Source organism: Grammomys surdaster, unplaced genomic scaffold, assembly GCF_004785775.1.
Source record: "Grammomys surdaster isolate TR1022 unplaced genomic scaffold, NIH_TR_1.0 206, whole genome shotgun sequence".
Taxonomy (NCBI): domain Eukaryota; kingdom Metazoa; phylum Chordata; class Mammalia; order Rodentia; family Muridae; genus Grammomys; species Grammomys surdaster.
This window is the reverse complement of record NW_021604651.1, coordinates 8446616-8472889: the sequence shown is the minus strand read 5'-3', so window position 1 is coordinate 8472889 and position 26274 is coordinate 8446616. Positions and strand designations below refer to the sequence as shown.

At 42.3% G+C, this 26274-nt stretch overlaps 1 protein-coding gene across 1 annotated transcript in view; it reads right to left on the bottom strand.

Moving 5' to 3' along the window:
* The window catches only part of Prtg (protogenin), a 103003-nt gene that overhangs the window by 15274 nt on the left and 61455 nt on the right, over positions 1-26274 (bottom strand). Inside the window, exons 12-14 of the mRNA XM_028771411.1 lie at positions 2943-3038; positions 1783-1969; positions 1403-1530 (exon numbers count right to left, since the gene is read on the bottom strand). Coding sequence (XP_028627244.1) covers positions 1403-1530; positions 1783-1969; positions 2943-3038 — 411 coding nt within the window. The remainder of the gene's footprint in view (positions 1-1402; positions 1531-1782; positions 1970-2942; positions 3039-26274) is intronic.

Sequence of the window (26274 nt, the reverse complement as noted above, 5' to 3'; positions counted from 1 at the left end):
GAACTTTTGAAATATTGCGGTTAAACTGACGATTAGAATGGCTTATGGCAGTAAGGTACTTGCCCGGCATGAGCGAGGCCATAGAAACACAGAGAGAGAAGGGGAGGGGGTACAGATTATTGTTTCATCTGTTAACCAAAGAAAGTTCCCATAGGTACTGACTTTACACTGCAGCTCCTACTAAAATGTTTAGAACAATAACCTGAACTAGAAGGTGGGAAGCAGACGCTCCTGAGACTAAAGCATTAATTTCTCAAGACACTAGGAATCAGTGTGTTTACAGAACAGACCCTAATAACAATTTTTGCCAGTGAACATCAGTGCGATCCCAGAATATCAGCTGAGCCCATGTTTAATGAGAGCTAAGAGTATGAAGAGATGGTTGGCACTGTGCTTTGTGGGCTCTTGTCAAGAGCAGAGCAGATCCAGGGATAGTAGAGCCACAGGTCTCAGAGCTGGTGCACAGCACCGGACGCAGTGCCACACCTAGGGAAAGTGGTTGTGAGACAAGCTCCTAAGAGCAGAACCAAGCTTCTTCCATTTTCAGTGAGCTGAGGCTGAGGCCTGAGCATCATGACCGAATGAAAAAAAAATAAAGAAGACCCCCGCCTGAAGGGACAGAACTTAAAGCTCACAATTTTAATTTTCCTAGAAGAAAAAAAAAAGCCTTAAACAGAGTGAAAAAATCCAAAATGTAGGAAAACAAAGCAGCACACATCAGCTGGTCAGTGTTCAGGACAGTGCTGCTCTCTATGGTCTTCCATTCTCCTTCTAATCTAGGACTGCCCCTGATGTCTTTATGGAGATGAGGATAATCTTCAATTTCTAAGTCTCCTGCCTCTGTGTCTCAAGTTTGGGATGGCAGGCATGTGTTACCTCCTCCATTTTAATTCAAAGTGACACATATACTTCAAAATATATCCTTAAAGTCATTTTTTTGTTTTTTTTTCTTTTGTTTTTAAAAGACAGGTGTGGTAGTACACAGCTTTAATCCCAACACTCAGGAGGCAGGGGCAGACAAATCTCAGTGAGTTTGACATCAGCCTGGTCTACAAATGGAGTTTCAGGACAGTCAAGGCTGCATAGTAAGACCTGTCTTTAAAAAAATATTAACAAGGTGGCTGGAGAGATGGCTCCAAGGTAAGAGCACTGACTGCTCTTCAAGAAGTCCTGATTTCAATTCCCAGCAACCACATGGTGGCTCACAACCACCTGTAATGGGATCTGATGCCCTCTTCTGGTGTCTGAAGACAGCTACAGTGTACTCACATACAATAAATAAATAAATAAATAAATAAATAAATAAATAAGCCTTGAAAACAGAACAAAAAACAACCACAACAACAATAAAATAAGTTATAAATTTAAAGGATAAACTTCACAGAGAAGCTGCAGTCTCTACCTTCTGGCAGTGTGGAATGGTAGACCACAGGACTCCAGGGGCTGGACAGCTGATCCACATGCAGTCGGACAGCAAACTCATACTTGGTGTTTGCTTCTAGTCCTTGAACCAGCATGTGGGTTTCTGACCTGTGACGGAGAGTAAGGGAGTTGTTAGCATCAGTAATCTATTTCCAATAGTCATGCGTCAGTTCACGTTAAGGAAGTACAGTTTTCAGAACTGAATGAGCAATGGGAACTGGAGCTTTCAAACATTTTAGATTGTCAGCTCTGAAATGAGTGCTCTCAGCTGGAGCCCCTGCTGAGCCCAAGTCAGTAAGAAGTGTGAGTAGCCACGACCTTGAAGGAAAAACCCAGAAAGACGAGCTATGAGCTCCTTACGTTTGCAGGTAGAGGACCAGAGAGGCGTTCTGCAGGCCAACAGGGTTACAGCGGATGGTGTAGTTAATGTCTTGGGCAGTGGTAAACGCAGGCCTCCTCCAGTTCAGGAAGATGGAAGAGGATGTATTAGCCTTTGCGGAGAGATGGTGGGGTGGCGGTGGCGGAGGGACCATTCGATCACGGACAGCTATTGAGAAGTGCAACATGAACTTACCGCAAGGGTTAGCACTGTAGATTAAGAGATCAGTATAAAGTAAAAGGAGAGGACTCGACTCTGGGTGGATCTGAGGGCTTTCTCCCACCAGTCTCTTAGTGGTCTATCCCTGACTGACTCAAACTAATCAGTCTCATAGTGGTCTAACCCTGACTCACTCAAACTAACCAGTGTCATAGGTCTATCTCTGACTCACTCAAATTAACAAACTCCTCTGTGAGTTGCATAAGGCATCAAATGCTTAACTGATCATTGAAAAATAATAGCTCTAGACATCATAGTAGCACAGGTCTTTAATCCCACCACAGGAATGGCAGAGGCATGCAGATGTGTTCGAGGCCAGCCTGGTCTACACAGTGAGTTCCAGAAAAGCCAGAACTACACAGTAAGAGCCTGTCTTGAAAAACGAAACAAAAGCAGTCCTGTGTGGTGGCAGATGCCTTTAATCTTAGAAGGCAGGGTAGGTGGATCTCTGAGTTCAAGGCCAGCCTGGTCTACATAACAAGTTCCTAGACAACCAGGGCCACACACTGAGTCCCTGTCTCAAAAACTAAAATAATCAAAAAAAGCTACCCCTCCACAGACAAAAATCCTGAATAACAACAACAAACCAGATTGAAAAGTAAGATGCTAGTCAAAGGCAGAGAAAGTCAGAGCTAGAAGCACACACGAAATTAGAAACATTGGCCTCAGGGGAAAAGCAGACAAAAGGAAATTCAGTGAGTAGGTAACCATATGTTTTTCCCAATTAATTTCTAGCATTCTTCTGCTTGCTAGCAGAAGGTACTTAAAATTTAAACACCCTCAGCAGCTTAGGGGATATAAAGAAATTACCCCCAACCCAGTCTTCAAGTAGTAGGGAAACTGAATTTCAAACAAGGGTTTGGTGGGTGGGGTGAGGGTGGGGGTGTCAGCCACAACAGAAAGCTGTGCGTGTGCCACTCACACACGCATCCGGGAGTACTGACAGTCTGGTCGGCCTGGTAGCCATCTTCCACGTCGTTGTAAGCCAGCAATCTCACGTGGTATTTTCTTCTGGGGTCTAGAAAGGAAAATCACAGCAGCAGTGATTCAGACCAGCCCTCTGGCTGTGAGCAGAAAGCCCAGAAGAAGTGCAGGTTTAAGATGAATACTCTTCAAAGGCATGACAGTTCTCAGAACAACGAGCCCTTCTTTCCCCTGATCCCAGGTTCTTCCTGCTCACTATCTGCAGTGACACTATCTGCAGTGACACGGTCACCGGGACTAATTATCCTTAAAGTTAATGCGTTTAACCCAATTTCAAACTACCACAAACACTCCTCTTCAAATATCCAAATTTTCATTAAAATTTTTTTTATCTTTATTTTCCTTTAAAAAATTTAAATTGTATTTTATTCCTTCATTTTGTATGTCTGTATGTCCATGTGTGGGCATGCTTCCATACACACACACACACACAACTTTGAGAGTCAAGGTCTCTTTTTATGGGTTCTGGAAACCCATTTCATCAGGCTTGGTGGCAAGCCACTTTACCTGCTGAGACACCTCATCAGCCTTACTTATTTACATCTTTAAGGACAGTGTCTTGCCCAGGCTGACTTCAAATTCATTATATATCCCAAGTTAGATTTAAATTCCCCACACAGTCCAGGTTGACTTGGAGTTCTATCCTGTCCTGCCTCAGTTTCTCCTCCATCATGGGTCCCCAAAAGATACTTTATGCAGATATGTTTTGATGAGGTGATAAATTTGAGAGTACCATTTTTTCCCTCAGAGTTAGGGAAAATTAGAACAAACACCCTTCTGTACAACCTCTGAGTATTTCTAAGTGAGTCTCTTCCAAGAAACCTTCATTTTCAAGCCCATATAGAATTCAAGAGAGGTGAGCTGGAGCACCCTCTACTGGTGTCAGTTAGCTATCACAACATCAAAATGAAACCCATCCCATGCAAGTTTTTCAGTGTACATGCACATGTCTCATTTTTCCTTAAGCAAATGAAATATATTCTCACGCATAGCAGACATATGAGAAATTCATAGTTATTCTAAGGCACACACATATACATATATTTTAAAAAATAAATCTTCAAAATGACTCCATAGTGAGTTCAAGCACTTAAAACTTGAAAAAAATAATAAGCACATTTGTGAAATTCCAAAGTAATTTTTTAAGGTTCTACATATCTTGTGATAAATATATTTTGGAATTTAGAAACTGATAAATATACTCTAATACTTTATATTAAAATACATTTTAAAAGATGCCCTGGGCAGGCAAGAAGGCTTAATGGGTAAGGTGCCTGGTGCCAAGCCTGACTACTCGAATTCAATTCCCAGGATCCACATAGGACAGAAAACACTGCCTCTAAAAAGAAAACAGCTCTATAAGTTCAAGGCCAACCCGGTCTACATTGGTAGTTCTAGGACAGCTAGAACTACAGAGAGAACTTGTCTCCAAAAAAAACAGAAAACAACAACAAAACAAAAATAAAATCACAACAAAAATACCCAACCACATAACCAAAAGATGCAAAAAGAGTCTCCTCAATAAAAACAAACCTCTCTTTTAGGTGCACTCTATTCCCCTTTATAATCTAAGCCCAAAGGAGGAGGCTCAGCCAAACAAAGCTGAACTGAAGACTGGGAATTTGTGGATAGCTATGTATGTTTTATTCTGTCCTGCTTTGAAGTGATATGATTAGGAAGCTCATGCTGGCCTTGAACTCAATTCTCCTATCTCACCTCCCAAGTGCAGTGTTTAAAGGAATACACTCTACTCTCAGTCTAGACTGTGAATCTATGACAAAGCACGGGGCCCTCTAAGTTTGCATAAATACATGTTCCTATATCAGAAAAAAAGATTATCTCTTACAATCAATTTCAAAATAGAGTACACACACACACCCTGCTGAAATTAAGTATGGCCACATGCACAGTGCTTAGTTTCATGACACTCAGCAAACTTGGTCAGTCGAGGTAGTATGAGGGGAAACAGTGGAAAGCAGCCACAGGACAGTATAGGCTTTCTCACCCGAAGAGTTGGGATTACAGGAATGAGTCACCATAATGGTGCAAAAGGGTAGCATTTGCTTCAGAGGGCTCTGGAGTGATGGCACAATGGTTAAGCGTGCTTTCTGCTCTTGCAGAGGACTCCACTTCTTAGCACCCACATCAGGTGGCTCATAAGCACTGGTATATAATATAACTCCAGCCCTGCTGGGTGTGGTGGCAACACCTTTAGTCCCACCACCAGGGAAGCAGAAGGTGGATCTCTAAATTCAAGGTCAGTCTGGTCTACAAAGCAAGTTCCAGGACACCCAAGGCTACACAGAGACAAAAACCCCTCCAGCTCTATGGGAAATGACCCCCTCCTCTGCCTCCAAAGGCACCTGCATACATACACAAGGCTCAAACACACACACACACACACACACACACACACACACACACACACAATTAAATACTTTTTTAAAGTTTGCTTTAAAAATTGAAAATGTGTAAAAACAATGAGTCAGGGAATATAAATATCATTCTAAATGTTTTTAATTTAAAAAGTGTGTATATACACACACGCATGCACGTGCACGAATGTGCACATGCACCACAGAATACATGTAGAGGCCTGAGTACAACTTTGTGGAATTAGTGCTGTCCTTCCACCTTTATGGCAATTCTGCTCAAACTCAGCACTCCAGGTTTGGATGGAAAGCACCTTTATGCTTTGAGCCATGTTACTGGCCCCTAAACATTTTGGTTAATAATGGTTCAGTGCTGGAGCACCAGCTTACATGAGGGTGACTGTGGTCTCTAGTCAAATGAATGGGCCTCATCTTAGTCAACCTCTAGGCAAAGAGAGTCCTGGCCTGCTGCTAAGGGAGAACTCCAAGCCTTGCCTGCTTTCCTTCCTGATTCATTCTCTCCACAAGCTCATCTATTTAGACTATTAGTCACAGGAGGCAGAGTGAAGACCTGGCTGGCTAACCAAGAAAGGACTCCCAGGTGTCAGGTAAACATTGACAGAATGTCAGTCACAAGTCAGGTGTTGTCTGAGACTTGAGGATTAAAAAGACAACCTTGCTTTTACTTTGACCCTTTCTATTAATATATCTTTTTATCTATGTGCATGTGTGTGTCTCTGTGTATGCCAGGTGCTGCTGAAGGTTGGAAGGGTCAGATCCCTGAGAACTAGTGTCGTAGGCATTTGTGACCATCCTGACATGGGTACTTAGAAGCAAACTTAGGAGTTCCCTGGAAGAACAGCAGGCACCCTTTAACTGCTCTAAGCCATTTCTCCAGCTCTTGCTTTTCCTTAAGACATTTTTGTTGCATTTTATGTATTATTTTGTGTACATATGTATATATGTGTAGGTGCACACATATCATCATGAACAAACAGAGCAATGAGACTCTTCTACCATGTGGGTTCCGGGGATTAAACTCAGGTTGTTAGTCTTCACCTCAGATGCTCTAACCACTGAACAACCTCTGCATGTATGCTGAGGAGATACACCAAAGGAGATACTAATAAAAACCAACATTCTGGGGGATGTGGTGGTGCACACCTTCATTCCCTGCACTCAGGAGGCAGAGGCAGAGAGAACTCTGTGAGTTCAAGAGCACAAAGCACATTCCATGCCAGCATATAGTGAGACCATGACTCAAACGGAAACAAAATGTCTACAAACATTCTGCATCAGTTACTGTTATATAGATCTAGGCAAGTTCCTCTTCTTCTAAGCCTTATTTATTTCCACTTAGAGGATAGAGATACAAGGGACCTCACCGATAGACATTATAAGAGTATTAAGTGAAATTAGCTTATTAGACACTCCGAACACCCCCTGGGAATTGATAAAAACACAAAAAAGAAAAGTGCCAGATGAGGGAAGCTTCGAGAAAGAGAGAAGGTGGTGCCTGCACTGCAAACAGGGAAAGCCTCAGCTCGGTTTACCACAAATCATCTTTTGAGGTGTTTAAAGACTGAAGACATCTGCTTATACAAAGCAGGTCTAGAGCCCAAGATACCAGGAAATTAGCAATGAGCAAATCCTCAAACCAAGCTCACTTCACTGTCCTCATTAATTCCCTGGCATGCAGGGCAGGTAAGGGTTCCCAGCTGTGTGTCTGACATGCATCTAAGAATAAAGGTCAACAGGAAGAGCCTCTCCACATCTCCCAAATGAATCATGGAAGCTCTCATTTAACAGCCCGGAAGACAATAAAGACTTTGGAAAACAAGTCAATAAATGTCTTCCCAACTAAAGAACAGTAAAGTATTTCATAAGAGTGAAATATGGAAGCATTTGAGTGCTAGCACTAGAAACAGCAAGCAGATGGACCCCAAGATTAATCCAATCTGTTAGCTATATCCAGATTTTAGACTTAGTTACTATACTCAAGTTAGAACAAGAAAAGTGCTAGTTTCTGCATCGCCAAAATCGTCATAAGATATACTCAGCAGAAATAATTCCATCTTAATGGTATATGACTTAACAATAATGGAGTGCCAATTGCATTGCTTTTCCCCTTTAATTTCATTTTATTCATGTGTTTGTGTATGGATATGAGTGGATGTGTGCAGGTATCCAAGGAAGCCATCAGTGGGTGTTAGCTCTCTTAGAGCTGGAGTTACAGGTGGATTTGAAGCACACAGTGTGAGTGCTGGGAGCCAAACTTGGATCCTCTAACAAGTGGCCTGAGTTCTCTGAGTTTTTAACTGCTGAACTGTCTCTCTGGAACCACAACTGTATCTTTATGAAAGTTCTTACATTATCTGTTAAAGATTTTGGTATCACACATCCATTTTTCACTGCAGCGTGCCCCTGAGGGCCACACAACTAAAATGATCTGCAATGTTCTCTTTGCACCATTAGATGGCATGTGTGTGCGAGTCAACCAGGAGAATGATGCTGGCTCTGTACTGGAATGGGAGGGACTCAGACACCGACTGATTTTAACAGGCCAATGAAAGAAGGTTCAACGGAATTCAGCTACTGAGTAAATATCACCAAACCACAGTCTGGATTATCTATCAAGCAGTAAAAAAGAAAGGCTGAGGGCCAGAGAGATGGCTCAGTGGTTAAGGGTACTTGCTGTTCTTTCAGAGAACCTGAGTTTTGTACCCAACACCTGCATTGGCAGTTCACAATCACCTGTAACTCCAGCTCCAGGGGATCCATCCAATTCCCCCCCTTTTTTTTGTCTTTGCAGGCACCTGTGAATGTGTGTATGTACACATTTCTCTCTCTCTCTCTCTCTCTCTCTCTCTCTCTCTCTCTCTCTCCACACACACACACACACACACACACACACACACACACACGAGTCCAGTAGTTTCTGGATTAAGCCTATTTACATTTGGATCATGGTATCACCTATAAAGTAGGGATTAAAGGCGTTTATACTGTAAAATATTCAGAAAAACACTTGATACTTGTGCTTGGTGCTAAATATCAAACATGTAGAGGAGAAAAACAGCTTAGGTACTGGGGATTCAGGTTTCCGGTTTAAATGGCTCTGTGGCTGTGACAGTTATTGTTTCCTCATCAGAACTGTCTGCAAGGTTAGAACACCAGATATTAAGGAATTGTGACAACAGTAGAAATAGGTACCATGCAAGATATGTCTAACTGATGCAAAGTAGTTTGTTAAAGCTCCGACAGTATTCACAAGTGGGAACAATTAGTTCTAATTCAGTGCAAAGAGTTATCAGAGAGGTGGCATTTGAAGACTGCCTGCCCCTTGGAAGCCTTGGGAAGCAGAGGGCCAGGCCAGGAGATGAGTGTGGACCAGTGATGCAGGAGGCCAGGTTTGTAGCAGGGAAATTACATGAGAGGTGGCTGAGTGTGGACCAGTGATTCAGGAGGCCAGGTTTGCAGCAGCGAGGTTACATGAGAGGTGGTCACGTACAACTGTGAAGCTCAGACAGTTTGGGGAGATTGAAGAGCAGCCAGGCTGGGCACTGCAAACTGTACAAGGTAGCTGGCTAAATGGGGCTGTTGAGAAGCACTGAAAGAGAGGCAGCAAGAAATCTTCCCATTTCATCCTAGGGTAACCAACGCAAATGGAAGAGGATCTGTGTGGCAAAGGGCTGATGACTTTCAACTTCTAGGCTTTGGACCATTTATAAACCCAGTGGCCAATGGCCGCATGTCTTAAAGGTCAGATAACAAAATGACCGAGAGTGTGCAAATAGGAGTCCACTTCTCATTCTCTCTCTTTCCTGATTTTAGGTTAGGTCATCTCTGAAAAGGGTCATCCCCTCTGAATATGTGATATCAATATGATCCTTTAAGGTGATCAAATATGTATTGGAAAAGCAACACAAGTCAGAAACTAAAATAGTGTCTTAGGTTGCTTTCTGTTGTTGTGATAAAACACTGATCAAAAGCCACCTGGGGAGGAAAGTTATTTCAGTTTACAGTTGATAGTCCATCATGAAGGAACTCAAGGCAGGAACTAATGCCAAGATCAAGGAGGAGGCTTGCTCCCCGGCTTGCTTCCTTATGCTATGAAGGACCACCTGCCTAGGAATGGCACTGCCCACAATGGACTGTGCCCTCCCATATCAATCATCAATCAAAAAAAAAAAAAAGAAAACAGGGAAAAATCATAAAGCAGCAGCAGCCACCATCGCTCCAGAACCTTGCCTACAGGCTAATCTGATGGGGACACTTTCTCAACTGCGATTTTCTACTCTCTGATGACTCTGGCTTGTGTCAGATTGAAACAAACACCTAACTAGCACAAACAAGAAGTAAAATACTTTAAGGAGAAAACATTTGAGCCATGTACTGGGGACAAGAGATGGTGACTCCAGGCTAGTCAGGGATACACAACTGATACCTGTCTCAAGAGTAAAATAAAACAACAACAACAAAACTGAATAAACTTTTTTTGTTTGTTTGTTTGTTTTTCTTTTTCAGTTCCTTTTTTTTTTAAAGAAAGAATTTCTCAGGGCTGGAGAGATGGTTCCACAGTTAAGAACACTGACTGCTCTTCTAGAGGTCCTGAGTTCAATTCCTAGCAATCACATGGTGGCTCACAACCATCTGTAATGGGATCAGATGATAAGATGACCTCTTCTGGTTTGTCTGAAGACAGTGACAGTGTATTCACATATATAAAATAAATCAATTTAAAAGAAAAAAAGAAAAAATTTCTCTTTGTTGTCCTAGCTGATCTGGAACTCTTTGAAGACTAAGCTGGCCTCGAACTCACAGAGATCTCCTTGCCTTTGGCTTCTGATTGCTAGGATTAAAGATGACCACCACCACAGCTGTCTATCCAATAAACAGCTTTTCACAATTTCAGTTCTGAGCGTTCTGATCATTGGTCTATTTTTACACTTTATTTAAACCTACAAAATGCAAACTGTAACAGGCTGACTTAGTAGAAAGTTTTCATTCTGTATTTCTCCCAAACACCACCAAGTGGTCTTCAGGGATGGGCAAAGACACTGACAGTGCTGATGGGCAGAGCTCAAACCACATGAACAGTGCAGCAAGGCCGCCCTTTGGCTTGTATCCTGGAAAACCCACACCAGAAAACAATTATTTACGAAGCCCTGGGCTGCATACCAAAGACACAGATAAGCCAGGGTTATGAAGCCAGCCTTTGTTTTCTGAGGTTGCTGCTTGTTCATAAGGCCTTGGGATCTTCCAGGAGAGCCAGAGCAGAGCCAGAGGTCAGGGTTTGATAGAATCAGGAGAAAACCTGAGGTCAAGACCATGAAAAAACTTCACAGGAGCAGAGCAGTCCACCCTTCCAGCCATCTCTCAAATTTAAATCTAAGGTGCAGAGAGTTTTAATTGCCATTTTCTATGGAAAACTCCCAGGTGGTGGGAAAAGTAATCCCCCACCCACTCCTCCCACATCAAAGGAAGAGGAAGTACCCCTCTAGATCTGAGCCTCATCCGACATTAATCTTCAATTAACAAACCAGATCACACTGGCGTGGCCCCATGGAGCACCCTCAAGAAAATAGTGTTGTTTTAAAACTCACTGTGTGTTGCTTTAAGTTATTTAGTTCTAAGTTGGGGATTCTTCTTTTCTGGTGTTGGATAAATGTATACACATGTGTTTGATAATGAGAGTGTAAAACCCAGTGTCAGGCTTCACTGCTTAAAATGGCTGTTTTAACCATACAGAAGGTCACTTCGATGGTTCTGAGCTCTGATTAATTTAGGTGTGTGGCTTTTTATTTGTAAGGCTTTTTTTTTTAATCTAAATAAAATGTGTGTGGGGAGTAAGGTTTTTAATAAGAAAATATAGAGTACTGTTTTAAAACTCACTACGTATTGCTTTACATTATTTACTCAAAGTGCCACCAGAGAAAACTTGCTGATAGCAGCCATAATATGCCTCAGTTAAGACAGCTTCAAAGCCTAAGAAAGTCAAGCCAGAATATGTTTTCAAAGGTAAAGGGCACTCTCAAACTTTGCTGGCCTGAGGTCAGCTCATGTAAAGATAGTAAAAGAGGACACGGGAACGGAGTTAGGAAGGTGAGAGGCTCTGCAGGGTGAGGCCCAGCACCCCACTGAATGTCCACTTTTAATTTAATCTTTTGTGTGGCCAGGTTTTGTGCAAGCCTGCTCAGGCCCATTGTTCCCCAGCAACCCCGACCAGAGCCCTCCTTGGTCTGGCTAGCCAGGGTGACGGCACTGCCCTGGAGTCTGTCCCTCCCAAACAATACCCCCCATATAATTATTCAGAGAGGAGGCTGGCAGTAGGGGCTGCTGTGACACCTGGGTCGTGGCCTCTGACACTGAATCTGGGGGCCAGCCCAAGTCTGGTCCAGCAGGCAGGGAGGCAGGAGAAATGCTAAGGGGGATGGGTGGGAAAGGAAGGCGGAGAGCAGCACTGGGCATTAAGATGCCACACTTAAGCACAGCACAGAAAGCCTAAATCTCATTTCAACAGTGGGCTGGCCTCAAGTTCCTCAAGTGACTGGAGTTTCCCCACTATTGAGACATTATTGGAGGAGTGGGTTTCTTGTTCTTTTTGTTTTTTTTTTTATCATTCCTTTTAGTGGGCATGCAAATATAACAGATTTCATTACCTTTCACACAATCCTGTACCACAGTTCTAAGTTCCGATGTGTGCATCACCACATGGCAAACCTTTTTAGGATCCATTCTTATATGACTAACACACTTATTAGAATGGGGAAAAAATTCAGAGCCTCAACTGTTTTATTCAAATGTGCTAGCGTGCTGAATTAAAAGTCAGGTTTTAGCTGAGAATTTAAATCTTGCTTTAAATTAGATTAAAAATTCATCTCCTTTTACTTACAAGCTGACTTTCTGTACACCTGTTTGTCATGAATGGTTCTCACTCTGTCAGAGTTGTAAACAAACTTTACTTTTACTTGACTGAGTGTGCTAAAATGTTACAAAAGTGCTCTGTGAGGCTGTGGAGTGTGTAAATTCCCAACCTAGCCTTCCCTGGAAGCCAAAGGGAGGGTGTTTGTCTAAACCTGAAAAGACTTGGGTCCTTTTGTTTGGCCTCCTGAAGGGCCTTAACACAAACAACACCTCTATCCCTGCCAGTGACAATAACCCCTCTGTCGGTGAGTGCAGGATTATTTAAGGGAAAATCCGTTCCATTTTAGAATCAACTTCCTGCCAAAATAAGCACATACTACTGGCAATCTCTTATCACAAAAACCTCAACATCGAAGCTGCGACTGACTGCTTGAGACCCAGACAGAGGTAGCAGGCTTTCTCAATTAATACTGTGTATGCAATAATTTGATCAAGTTATTTCTTTTCAGGTCATGTATTTTTACTTTTGTATGTCAGATTCCATTCATGAGGCATGATTAATCAAAAGTTCAGTGTGTAGAGCTCCTTACTTGAACCCTGCTGGAAGAGAATCTGACTTATTCACACATTGAAAACCTAAAAGTGAAATAAGCCAATCCCACTTAAACATCAGACCTAATGTGCTTGTCTAAAGAGACACCTTTCCTTGTGGTCAGCATGGAAGAAAGGCAGCCCAGAGGTCCTGTTTTGTAAGCTTAGTCTCCCTCTAGGCCATTATCAAACAGAGAGAAGCCGAAGGTTGATAACTTCCTATGGGTAGGGAGAAAAAGAAAAGAAGATTTCAAAATATCAGCAGTTAAGGGACTGGCTAAGTGGCTAAGAGGCCTAGCTGCTTTTCTGGTGGACCAGGGTTTGATTCCCAGCACAAACATTGTGGCTCACTGCCTGGGGATCTGTTGCCCCCACTTCTGGCTTCTGGGCACCAAGGCACATACATGGTCACAGACATAGATGCTGGCAAAATACTCAATTTAACTGTCCCCAAACTTATGACAGCAGTATATGAACAGTACTAACAAGGTTATGCCCATGTATAAAGTCCTAAGTAATCTAAGAGTTAAAGAGGCCAGATGTGGTGGAGCAATCCCTCAACCCACACACTCAGGAGGTAGAGCTAGGCAGAGCTCCCTGGAGTTTGAGGCCAGCCTGGTTTACACAGTGAGTTCCAGGAAAGCTCAGACTGGATGGTGAAACCCTGCCTAAAAAAAAAAACAAACAGAAACAAGTAAACTAAATGAACAGTTTATTATAAATAAATTTCAATTCTAACACAAGAGAGAGTGTTAGCATATCTAATAAGACAATTGGAGGCTATCAAATTTACAAGTGAGGTTTATTTAAAACTGTTACATAAGAAAAGAAATAAAGTTCTTTGATCATGTTAGTATTTTCACCGAGAATCCTGAAGCCCCCAGAGGAGGCTGTGAGCCTCACACACTACTGTACCTACCACACATTTGTTTAAGTAGCTGCCCTGTCTGCTTCACACACATCAGTTCCTTACAAACAATATTTTTATAGACTGGCAGAGGAAGCCTATTCATGACAGCCAAACTTCCCCTGAAGCCATGAAATAAATTTCCTACCAGGACTAACAGTTCTCCACCTCCCAGTCATGGACTCACCGTGGCATTTTGACCCTTGTGTGAAGCAACGTGAAAATACCATCCATCACTCTCTAAGCTACAGGGACTTGGGTGGAGGGGCACCGATGCATTGCAAAAACATCTGGAGTTTGATAACTATCCCTCAACATGCAATCCTTGGTGGTTCAAAGCATACATACAGGATGGGAGAGAATGGAGGGCGACAGCCTGAAACCACACTTCAGTTTCTTCCCAAGTGGGAAGCTCACTGTTGAATGTGCAGCCTCATCAATCATGGAGTAAAACCCTCACTGCTTATTTATGCCTCCTCGGAAGAAGCAAGAGGCACAGGCTTACAACTTACTTACACTCGCTGTGCAAATCACTGGAAAATCGACTTTAATGTTAGCACTTAACCAGAGAATCCTTTGATGCAAGCAAACATTTTTTTACTGACTATAAGTGGTGCATGCAAATTCTATTCAAATCACCAATCTTTCAGATAACTGAAAACAATGAAGCCCTTTGGGATAATGGAAGAGAGAGTGTGTGTGTGTGTGTGTGTGTGTGTGTGTGTCTGTCTGTCTGTCTGTCTGTCTGTGTGTCAGTGTGTTCCCGTACGCACACGCACGTACGTACATTTTAATTTTCAAGTTTGTTTTTATGTCCTGAGTATATGTGTCAGGATGAAGATGCTATAGCACATGTGTGGAGATGAGAGGCTAACTTCTAGTAATCCTTTCTCTCCTTTTACCCCATGGGTCCCAGGATTCAAACCCAGGTCTACAGGCTGGGATAGCAAGCATCTCTACTCAGCCACCTCCCTGCCCCCAGGGTCATTTTTTATTTAAGATAAAAATGTAGGGGGTAGAGCACTTGCCTAAGGACCTGAGTTTGGATTCCACACGAAAAGCTGAGCATGGCTATGTGCTCTTCTGACTCCAGTGTTGTGGGACATGATCACAGGCAGATCACTAGGGCGCTAGCTCCAGGCTCAGTGAGAGATCCTGTCTCAAATCTCAAAGGAATAAGTTACAGAACACCAGAACAGGACACCTGATATCCTCCTGTGGCCTGTGTGCATGAATGCACATATACCTCACATGGATTACACAGTCTCACACACCCACACACATTAGTTCTCAGTGAGTCCACTGAAGACAGACAAGTAAAATGCACACACACACATACACAAATGTGACTCAAAGATTTGTTTTTGTGTTTATGTATATGAGTGTATCTGTTGTATGTGTATGTGTGCATGGGGGTGCTCTTGGAAGTCAGAGTCAGAGAGGGGTTTGGATCCCCTGGAGCTGGAGTTACAGTCTGATATAGTGTTGGGAACTAGATCCAGGCCCTCTAAGGAGGCTAGAAAGCATTCTTAACCACTCAACTGCTTTCTATTGTGAACAGCCATGTGGGTGCTGGGAATAGAACCTGGGTCATGTCCCCAAGAACAAGTGCTCTTAACTTCTGGGTTATCTTTCCAGCCCCATAAAAACATATTTTGTCCCCCAGAGCCTCCCACTTCCCCACAAATTTAGTATTTTTTCCTTATAAATCATAAATTTTACACAATTAAGATAAAAAAGAAAATACTCCTGATATCAGCATCTATAGCTAAGCACTGGCTATGGCTGTACATAACTGTGGTGACTTCAGTCCCGAGGATCTGACACCCATTCCTTGTCTCTATATGTCCTTACATGATACACACAAATATACAAGCACACACATATTTAATTCCATTTACTATTCATGTTTACTGTATTTAGGCTTTTAAAAATTGTATTTTATAATCTGCTTTTTGTAGTCACTAAATACTGTGAACTATGCAGGCCATTAAATGTTTTAATTTTATTTTTAACAATTAAAAAAAAATTATGTGATGGGTGTTTTGTCTACATGTATGTTTGTGCACCACCATGCATGCAGTACCCATGGATGCCAGAAGAGGGAATAGGATCCCTAGGAACTGGATTTACAGACCTTTTATTATTTCATTAAAAAATACACACACAAAACTATCTTGAAACCTAAGACAAAAACATTCTCTCAACAAGGATTACAGGATTCCCCTCACTTACAGAAAGGAGAGTTAGAACAAAGCTTAAAATTCATTTGTATTCAGTTTTTAAAGGACAAAACTCAAAACAAACCAAAATCAAGTCTACAAATGTGATTACTACAGTACAGCAAAACGTTTTTTTCTATCCCCCCAGAAGCTTTTTTCATGTGTTAATGGTGGCATTTAAAAAAAGACATCTTCTCCTCTTTAAGGACCTTAGGCATCTCAGAATTTCTGACATTCACAAGAACCTTCCATAGTGGTCTGAGCATCAACACTGGGACAGCATTGATTTAATTTCCTACAAGGCCTCTTCCTTCTGTAAGAGTCGGCAGGCACTTACAGTGATTACAGACTTAAAAAACAGGAGACTGCCAAGTTTAACAAAGACCTAAGAATAATGGCTCAACCTGCAGCCCAAGCCACAGTGAGGAGCCTTCAGTACCAGCCAGCGTTGAGTGGAATGGGCCAGGCGCTCAGGCACATAGAAGGGTAGCAGGAAGAAAAACTGTAAATTCAGTGTAATACCCTTCAGAACACAAGCTCTGTGGACAATAGTGGGTGATCAGGAAGAGAGATGAAGAGGTTAAAGAGGCTGGGAAGCTGTCAGTAAATAATTATTAAACAGGTCTAAGATCATCAGATGGGAAACATCTGATCATCAGATGGAAGAAATTACAAAATTTCCTCCTAGAGACAAACAGGGCAAATTGAGTATTTTGTTGTTTATGTGACTTCCAATCTCCTTTATCTTTCAATTATGTCCATTTTTGGAAAAAAAAAAAAGGTTTCCTGTTGCCTTTTTCTTTCTTAAATAGGCAAAAAAACAAAACAAAACAAACAAACAAAACAAAAACCAAGTTGGCTAAAGATATATTTCAGTGGCAGGATTTTACCAAGCATAGACAGAGCCCTGGCTTTGTCTGGTACCCGCCACCCCCCACCCCCTAACAAAAGCTCTGACAGAAAATGGAACTCTCCAGGTATTTCAATCAGAAATTTACCTTGGTATGGCTGGCAGGGTGAGGGGATGTGAACAGAGCCAGGCAGTAGACAGCATAACTATGCCCCACTCACTACCCCCCATGATATTAGGCCCTAAAAGTTAACCAGCATTAGAGTTGATTTTGAAATACATTACAATTGGTATTCCAGTCTACACAGACCGGAGAAAAGCCAAACAAAGCATCAGAGCTACTTAAAAGAATGGGACTTCCTCACCGAGCTTCTGTTCTCCACAGGGGCCTGGCTTTATTCAGGACTCCTTTCAGACTAGTGTGTGAAGTGACTACTGTAAATCTTTGCCTGGCGCCAAAGGTCAAAGGGTTATCTGCAGTTACCTGTGCTGTGGGCTTTTAGGACACACTGGCTTCTTCAGTCTTTCTTTTTTTTTTTTCTAAGCACAAAAAAAAAAAGCTTGTGAATCACATCAAGCTAATTTAAGTCCTAAAAAACAAAGCTTCCAGCCTGCAGATAAACTGCTTTCCTGAGAGAAGGGAACAAACATCGACTTTTCAGCTGTCCGAAAAGAGAGGCCAGATGCAGGAGAGCCCCTCCCACCACACAGCTGCTAAAACAGTAAAACTTCAAACTCACAAAAGGGAAGCCATTTAGGCAAATGCAATTTTGTTCTAGGGAGGGAAGAAATCTTTACTTTATTGTTTTTTTTTGTTGTTGTTGTTGTTGTTAAGTAGCTAGGACACAGGGCTTCTGTTTACACACACCCCAGAGCTCATTTGATTAACAAGACAGATGCTTTTCCAGGGAACACTGAGCATACTCAGGAATTTCAAAGGAGGAGGCTGTTCAAGACAGTACTTCAAAATTCAGAGGTAAAACTCAGCAAATTCTATTCACAAAGATTTCACTGGGTTTGACATTTTTGGAAAAGTGAACTATTTTTAAAAGATAACTCTAACAACTTCTTGAAAAAGGGGAGCACACTATTTCTATCTCTCCAAATTTTTTTGTTTTTGTTTTTGTTAGTATGAAACAAAGCCATGTCTACTGCCTCACTGCCATGAGTTTAGTCTCATAACCTACACAGTGCACAGCAGAAACTTAAGGGACACTTCCTTCTGGGGTGCTGCTGTGGTCTCGCTTCCACAGGCAGAGCATCCAGGAGCCTGTGTTTTGATACTGGACTCAAGAATGCTTTCTACAGCTGAAGCCATCTTCTGCGACTTGCTAGGAAATCTGATTTAGAACAATCCCTGCATCATTTCTACCAGAACAGGGCTGAGTCCAACCCATTGTTTCTTTTTCCTTTCTCATCAATTGATTTCTTTATTCCTTCAAAATGTTCATAAATGTATATAATGTGTCTCGATCATAATCACCTTTACTCCTACCTCTAACTCCCTCTGGGACCATCTCCCTCCAACTCCCTCATGCCTGACGTACGTGCATATGTATGTATGTATGTGTGTATTTGTAATTCACTCAAGTCCAACTAATGCTACCCACAGATGCTTAGGATGGGTTATCCACTGAGGCGTAGGGAATCTACCAGTAGATACTCATCACTCTCACAAACAAAGTGCCTTCCATTCATTTACAGCCACAAATGGCCACCCTGCACTTCCTATGTACTTTCTAGTGTCGATGGATAAAGAGTCAGTGCTTAGACTTGTATCAAATTCTGGCGTCATCCACACATTAAGAATTCTGGAAGTCTTAGTAGTTTGGTTTTTTTTTTTGTTGTTCTTTTGTTTTGTTTTGAAAGATTCCATTGGAAGGTGTAGCTCAGAAAGAGATAATAGCATCCGAAGATTCACCATCACACAGAAAAGAAAAAGAAAGCTTCAGGGAGATTTGTCTGCAGTGACCCCTCCCCCAAGACTTACCTTTCTTTTTAAACAAGCCCACTGATTAGTGTCTTCTGTTTAATCCTTTGCTATTTTCTCTCAGGACAGCACTGCCAGAAATACTTGCCCTGCCAGGCACGGTGTCACACAACTTCAATCTCAAATCCCAGCACTCAGGAGGCAGAGGTAGGTAGATCTCTAAGTTCAAGGCTACCCTGGCCAATAGAGTGAGCTCCAGGCCAGAAGAAACCCCTCCTTCCTTGAATGTTTTGTGTCAGTTATTTGTCATAGCAATGAGAGAAATAACTAATCTATCCACAGGATACTCGACTGTTGTGAACCAGCCACTGAAGAGTCATTAGTAAAAGCAGAATCGACGTTTCCCTCTCCCCAGCCTGGCTGTTCTGAAAGCTCTCGTCAAAATGCAGCAGTGCACTCAGAGCTCATGAACAAGGCTCTGCTATCATCCTCTGACCAATCACATTTAAAAACAGCGAACAGCAGCCGAGAACTTGCTACTCATCGTGCTGAAGGCTCCACAGTTAAGAGGGTAAAGGCTGGGATTCAAGCCCCAGCCACCTGATCTCAAAATCCGAAAGTCTTCTAATTTCACTGTCACCATAGCTGACATACAACAATTCCGTCATGTCTGTTTCCATGCTGCCCACGAGTGGGCAGGACCAGCCTCTATCCAAACAGTGATAATCACTAAGTGCTGGTTGTTTCCCTTCTGTGCAGATAGGACTCTGAGAATGCCCATGAAAGCAATAGTCTGGGATGTTACCTTTTGGGAGCGATGGCCCATCACTCAGCATAGTGCCACTGAGATTCATCATGGTTGTTTTTTCTTGCCAATACCAACACAGCCCTGCATTGCTTAGTACTCTTATATGAGAATTCTTTCTGTAAACTGGAGTCGTTTCAGACAACTGTAAACTGAGCTAGCTATACATTATGTGAGTCTAAGTTTGTATGTGTGTGTGTGTGCATGTGTGTGTATTTGTGTGTGTATGTGTGTGTGTCTGTCTCTGTGTTGTGTGTTTGTGTATCCATGTGTGCTTGAGTGTGTATGTGTGGTGCCTGAATACACGTGTGTAGGAGGATATCAGATATCTTCTTCCATCCTTCTCCACCGTATTCCTTTGGGGCAGGGTCTCTCATGGACCCTCAGCTAGGCTGGCCAGCCAGCAAGCTTGGCTCCTTCTGTCTTTGTCCCCATCTCACCCCAAGTACTGGGTTACAGATGCACACAGCCATTCCAGGCTTTAAAAATGGGCACTTCAAAAGATATGTATTACATCCATCCTAAAATTAGAAATTTTGCTTTTCGGGAATCTAAAAGATGGTTCAGGGTTGAGAGTGTGTACTGATCTTTCAAAGACCTGGAGTTTGGTCCCCAGTACTATAATCAGGTGACTCGCCACCATCTGTAACTCCAGGCCTATGGGATGCATTGCCCTCTTCTGGCCTCTGCAAGCCTCAGTACTCATGATATACATACCCCCCCACACACATGAATACATAATTAAAAATAAAATAAATCTTTTACAAAAAATACTGCTTTTCTAGTGACCTCTGTTTCCTAGACAGTGTCTTCCCAAAGAGTCAGCCAAAGAACCACAGGGGCCAACACTTCATTTTGTGAGGACAGTTTTGATTCTGGGGTTCATTGTCAGTGGTTACTGAAGCTCATTATCAGGAGTTTCTAAATTTAGGTTGTTTTCTGATTTGCAAGACCAAGAACCTACTGTGACATAATTCTAGCAGTTGCCAAAGGGAACAGAGATAGCACTGACCCCTTCGGGGTGGATCTATCGAGTTCCACTGACCACTGTGCCTCTGTATTCCACATTGCTACGGAGGGCTGTGCAAATAGGAATGGAGGGCCAAGAGTCCACCACATGACTGTGTGGGCTGAAAAATAGTCTTTTTTTGAACGAGTACTAAAGGCTCCCAGGCTCACCTTGGGGAGTTAAAAACTACATTGTTTAAACTGTGAATTCATGAAATCTGGGGCTATTTGCTTATTTTCTTGCTGACTCTACAACACAAAATAGAATTAATCTGGCACTGGCATAATTTCCTAATCTGAGGTACTCCAGGTCTAGAGTGATTCATTTTTCTCAGGAGATGGAGTGTTGTTAGACTTGCCATTGGGAACATCCTGGGAGCTAACTCAAGCAAAGGAGTGATAAGGTAAGAGGCCTGGACTCAGTCAGACCTGGTGTAAAGCCAGTAAACCAAAGTGCCAATATGTTAATTTCTCTTCTATGTGACAGAAACAATATGGAGGCGCCCAAGTTCAGCATTTCAGTAAACATCCAGGCTGTGCTGCCAGTCTTGAGATGACATTTTGAACGGAAACTGTATAAATTCTGCACTTTATAAAATAATAGCATGGTCAAATGCCTGTGACCCAGCACATGAGTTAAATAAAAATGGTCTGTTAGGTGATGTCCTGTCTTTCAACACTGTGATGTGATGTTGTCTTCTACAAATGATTGGGACTCATTCGTGGTCATGCCAGCAAACATCGGGTCTTTGAGTCACAGGTTGGACATGTCTAGATACAATTGGTTATAAAATAATTTTTAGAGAGATTACTATTGGGATTGGGGTGTGATAATGCACAGCTATAACCTGAACATTTGAAAAATCCAGGCAAGAAGATCTCAAGTTCCAGTACACCTTGGGTTCCATGGTCAGGTCACAGCTACTGTGCTACAAAGTAAGATACAAGGCTAGGGATCTGGGGATGTAGTTTAGTATTTAGTAGCACATGGGAAACCCCAGACTTAAGCCCTCTGATCACCAAAAAACAAACAAAAAAAGCCCAAAACAAAACAATATAATCTACTATTTTGAGGCATGTCAAATTTCTATTTTTTTCTTATTTCAGTGTCCACTAATGAAGTGGTACTGGAAGACAATCATGGATTTATGGGATTTGATTCTTAGTGTTTGTGTGTTTGTTTTTGAGTCAGGGTCTTCCTCTGTATCCCCATCCATCCTCAACCATGTAATGCCCCTGCTTCAGCCTCCTGAGCGCTAGGAAGAAGAGTTATGTTTTCTAAGGTAGCTTCTGTGTGACACTGGCAAAGCAAATTCCTGAGCCAGGTATTGCATAGCCCACAGCTTTAGACTGCCATAAAGAGCACACGCTGCTCTCCCAGAAGATCCGAGTTCAGTTCCCAGCACCTGCACAGGACAGCTCATAACCACTTACCTTCCTGTTCCAAGGGACCTGACACCTCTGACTTCTGCAGACACTCACACTCACCTGCACATATCCCCTTCACCTTCTACATACACAAAATACAAAATAATAAAAATAAGATGTTGAAAACACAAACAAACAAACTACCATGGCTTACATAATGACGTCTCATTCTGTAGTTCGGACTGGCCTCAAAGTCTCAGCCGCCCTGCCTTAGCCTCCTAAAGGCTGGCATTACAGGAGTGAGCCAGCACTACCAGGAAGTCTTTTTTCCCCCTTAAGATTTTATTTACTTTTATTTTATGTGTATGGGTGTTTCGTCTTCATGTATATCTGTACACCACATTCATGTCTGGTGTTAAAGAAGTCCAGAAGAAGGTATCAAAACCCCTGGGACTAAAAGTTACAGACAGTTGTAAGTTGCCATGTGGGTGCTAGGCACAGAACCCAGTCCTCTGGAAGAGCATCTAGTGCTCCTCACCATGGAGCCATCTCTCCAGTTTCAAAACCATTAATTGATGTGATCCTTACCAAGTACAGCAATGCTGTGTCTGAAATGTCAAGTCTACTTAATTGTAATCCTTAAGAAGAAAAAAAAATAACTGTGTAAAAAGTCCGGTCTATGACCAGAAAAAGGAGTATGGGAATCCAAAGCACTCAGGAACTCTTATGCAGGTGCAAGAGAAGTTACATCAAAATGGAATTCTGTTCAGGGATAGAAACCACGGCACTATGAGAAATCTTGAGTTGATGGAAGAGAGGGGCAGGAAAGGGAGAATGAGAAAGCCCCAACCTGTCTGTTCCTCCTCCTCCCTACTCCCCTACCCGATTCCTTCTCTTTCCTGAACTGCATTAGACTAAGCCCACTTGGGCTTTGGTGGGCTGTATCTGAGCTGTTTATTTCATGACTGAGTCTTTTGTACCTAGATACTTAACTCTCTGTCCTACTTTCTGATTATTCCGTTATACATACCTGCCTTCCTTTCCTTGGGAAAGTAAGAAGTGGATCAGGGGCCACCCTCGTGCCCACACTCACCCTCATGATGCTCTTTCTCACTGGTCCTTTTTCCAAGTACTACACATTAGGGCTCAGAGCTTCAACACCATGGGTTTGGTGAAGACAAAAGAACTCAGGCCTCAACACAGACACAGGGCTAGAGCCTTACTTCCTAGCTCATCAGAGCTTCAACACCATGGGTTTGGTGAAGACAAAAGAACTCAGGCCTCGACACAGACACAGAGCTAGAGCCTTACTTCCTGGCTCGTCAGGAGAAAATTTTGCCTTAGTTTAGATTCTCTAATCTCAAAGTAGAAAGAAATGCAAAAAATTTAGGTTTCATCTAAACTCACTGAATAAAACCTGTGGCTTAACAGATCTATGGTTAATTCACACACACACACACACACACACACACACACACACACACACACACACGACAGGGGTTCAAGATCCACCTTAGACAAATTATGGAACCCTGCTCCAAATCCATACACCAATGCCACCACCACTACAAAAAAACCAAAACAAAACAAAAAAAACCTTGGAAAATTTTTTTCTGGTACAGGCTCCACCCTGAGAGACAGATTCTTCCCCCTAAGCTGGGATTCAACCCAAGGCTGCATTTGAGCTACTCCAGTGATCTGCTACTCAAGTACACTCTCAGGTCTGGGAAAACAAGTTTTACAAATGAGAGCTGCTGGCATCTCTTCCAGGCTTCAGATGCAGTTTGCAGAGTGCTGTACTAACCTCAATCTGAATTATTTGACTCCACCCTCACGTTCTAAAACAGACAGGATTATTACTATTGTCTCCATCGAAAAGAGCCAGGGTTTGTCATCAAGCCACAGAGTTTGACGTCAACTCTAGGCGAGAGAGATGTTTCTGTAGCTGGTATTCTTGTCTGATCTGTCAGAATGCTGGAAATGATGGACTGTGGAATGTGGACTGAAGACTCTGGGAAGACAATTTGGAAGAAATTTTCCAAATTGAAAGAATGAATCAGAAAGTGTAGCTCTAGTTGCATTGGCTTGTGGAGACAGATACATGAACTTCAGAACTTAAAGCGTCCTCTTTTGGCTGCTGAGAGGGTTTTGCAGGTAAAGGCACTTGATGCCAAACTGACAAGCCAAGTTTTATCCCCAGACCCACATGGTAGGAGAAAAGAACTGACTTTGTCATCTGGTTTCCACATGCACACTGTGATGTGTGCACACATACACATTCAAAATAAAAATAAAAAATGTAAATTTTATTTTTTAAAAAAGAAACAATTAGGCTGGGTGACAGTGGCACATGTCTTTAATCCCATCATTCCAGGGGTAGAGAGGCAGGAGGATCTCTGCTGAGTTCGAGGCCAGCCTGCTCTACATAGAAAGTTCCAGTACAGCCAGGGCTATATAGAGAAACAAACAAAACAAAACCAACCAACCAAACAAAAAAATAAAGAAACAAATATGATTTTTAAATTTACTATCATGGGACATAGATGCCTTATTAATTTTGTTTTTGTGTGATAAATATTGCAGACATTTATCTTATAACTTAGATGAACACTCAGTGAGGCAGGAAAAGCTGTGAATAAATCCTGAAGGGCCCTCGGCACAGCACTTAGACGAGTCTCACAAACGACTACATCACAAGCTAAGAGCTTCCTCTCCCCCACAACATAAGCCAGATCCCAGGAAAGCAAAGTGCATTCTAAAGTCAAACCTGTGCAAAGTGGAAGCACTAAATACTTCCTTTGTGCCATCAAAAATCATATCACACTCTATTTTTAAATGCTGGGGCTTGGACCCCAGGCCTTGTACATATAAAGCCATTGTACATTATATTAAACTATTATATTTTATACCATTATATATAACATGCTATTATAATTATATATTTTATACATTGCATGTATACACACACACACACACACACACACACAAGAATTTATTTCTTCAACCACCCAGACAAAGTACTCCACATCTTAAGGAACTGAGCTTTGAGGTACTGGAGTTAAATGATTTAAAATATCTCCCACTAAAAGACCCAATTAAATTCAATTGACCGGGTCTTTATGGGAACATTGTACAAGCAGCCAATTAAATAGCATTTGACTGCATATTTCCTGTTTTAAGGGAATTGAACCTCTCATATCTTTTGTCATGTCAATTTAAAAAAAAAACACTAAAAGTATAAATCCATTTACTTTTCTGTCTTTTAGAACAAAGAACTATGCCTATTTCTAGGGAGACCATGTCCCAATGACATACTTTTTAAATTGAAAACTTAATTACCAGAAATGAAAGCTGGGGGAATGGGTTCTAAAGGCATCAGAGCAGGTTAGTGTGAAAATGAAATTTTGAGAAAGCAGTTTGTTATATAAAACGATACTCGATCAGCAAGTAGAAGCATGTGAATTCATTTCCAAGGCCACTTAGCAAAGCTGGGGCTACTCGGACCATCCTTCCCAAGCTGTGGCTCTGCGAAAGCCGGCATTCATCAGGCAAGGCACAAACGGGGTTCCCTTAACCTACTGCCCTCTGGACACATCACTCTGTTAAACAGGCAGCCACTGCCAGATGCTCTGGCTACAAATGGTCCCAGATGGTCAGCTGTCCCTTCATAGAACACCCTTCCCTTCCCACGTCTTAACGCTTGCCTGCCAAAAGCCTGCCGAGGGCCTGGTGGGAACTTAATAACAAAGATTAGAATCAGGGGTCTCAGGTTAGAAAGCACCTTGAATTCAGTCTGCTCAACTGCTGAACACTACTTAAGCCTACACAAGTACATCTCTGCCAGCCATTCAGGTTATTACTTGAAAATTCAGGGGTCTTGACTTGCTGCCAATTGAGAAAGCATCTACAGGGACTGAGGCCTTGTCAGATTGAACTCAATCAACCCAATCACTCAGACTAAATCCACATCCAGGAAGCACACTTAAATTGATATGGGATGTCTATTATCCCAAATTAACGTTCTAGTTTATGCATTTAAAGTGATGTTAGGGGCCTGGAGAGGTATCTCTGTCAGAAACATGCCTACCTCACAAGCATGAGAATCTCTGTTTGGGTCCCGTGGCACACACATAAACATACAGAATATGTAATCCCAGCACTGGGGAGGCAGAGACAGGTCCCTAGGGCTTGCTAGCCAGCTTCTCTAGCTGACTGGTGAGCTCCAAGTTCAATGAAGGAACTTGTCTCAAAAAAAGTAGAGGAAGACAATTGACATGGACTTTTATCTTCTGCACATGTTTGTATACAGGTACCTAAGCAAACGAGTAAACATGTGTACTCCCCACACAG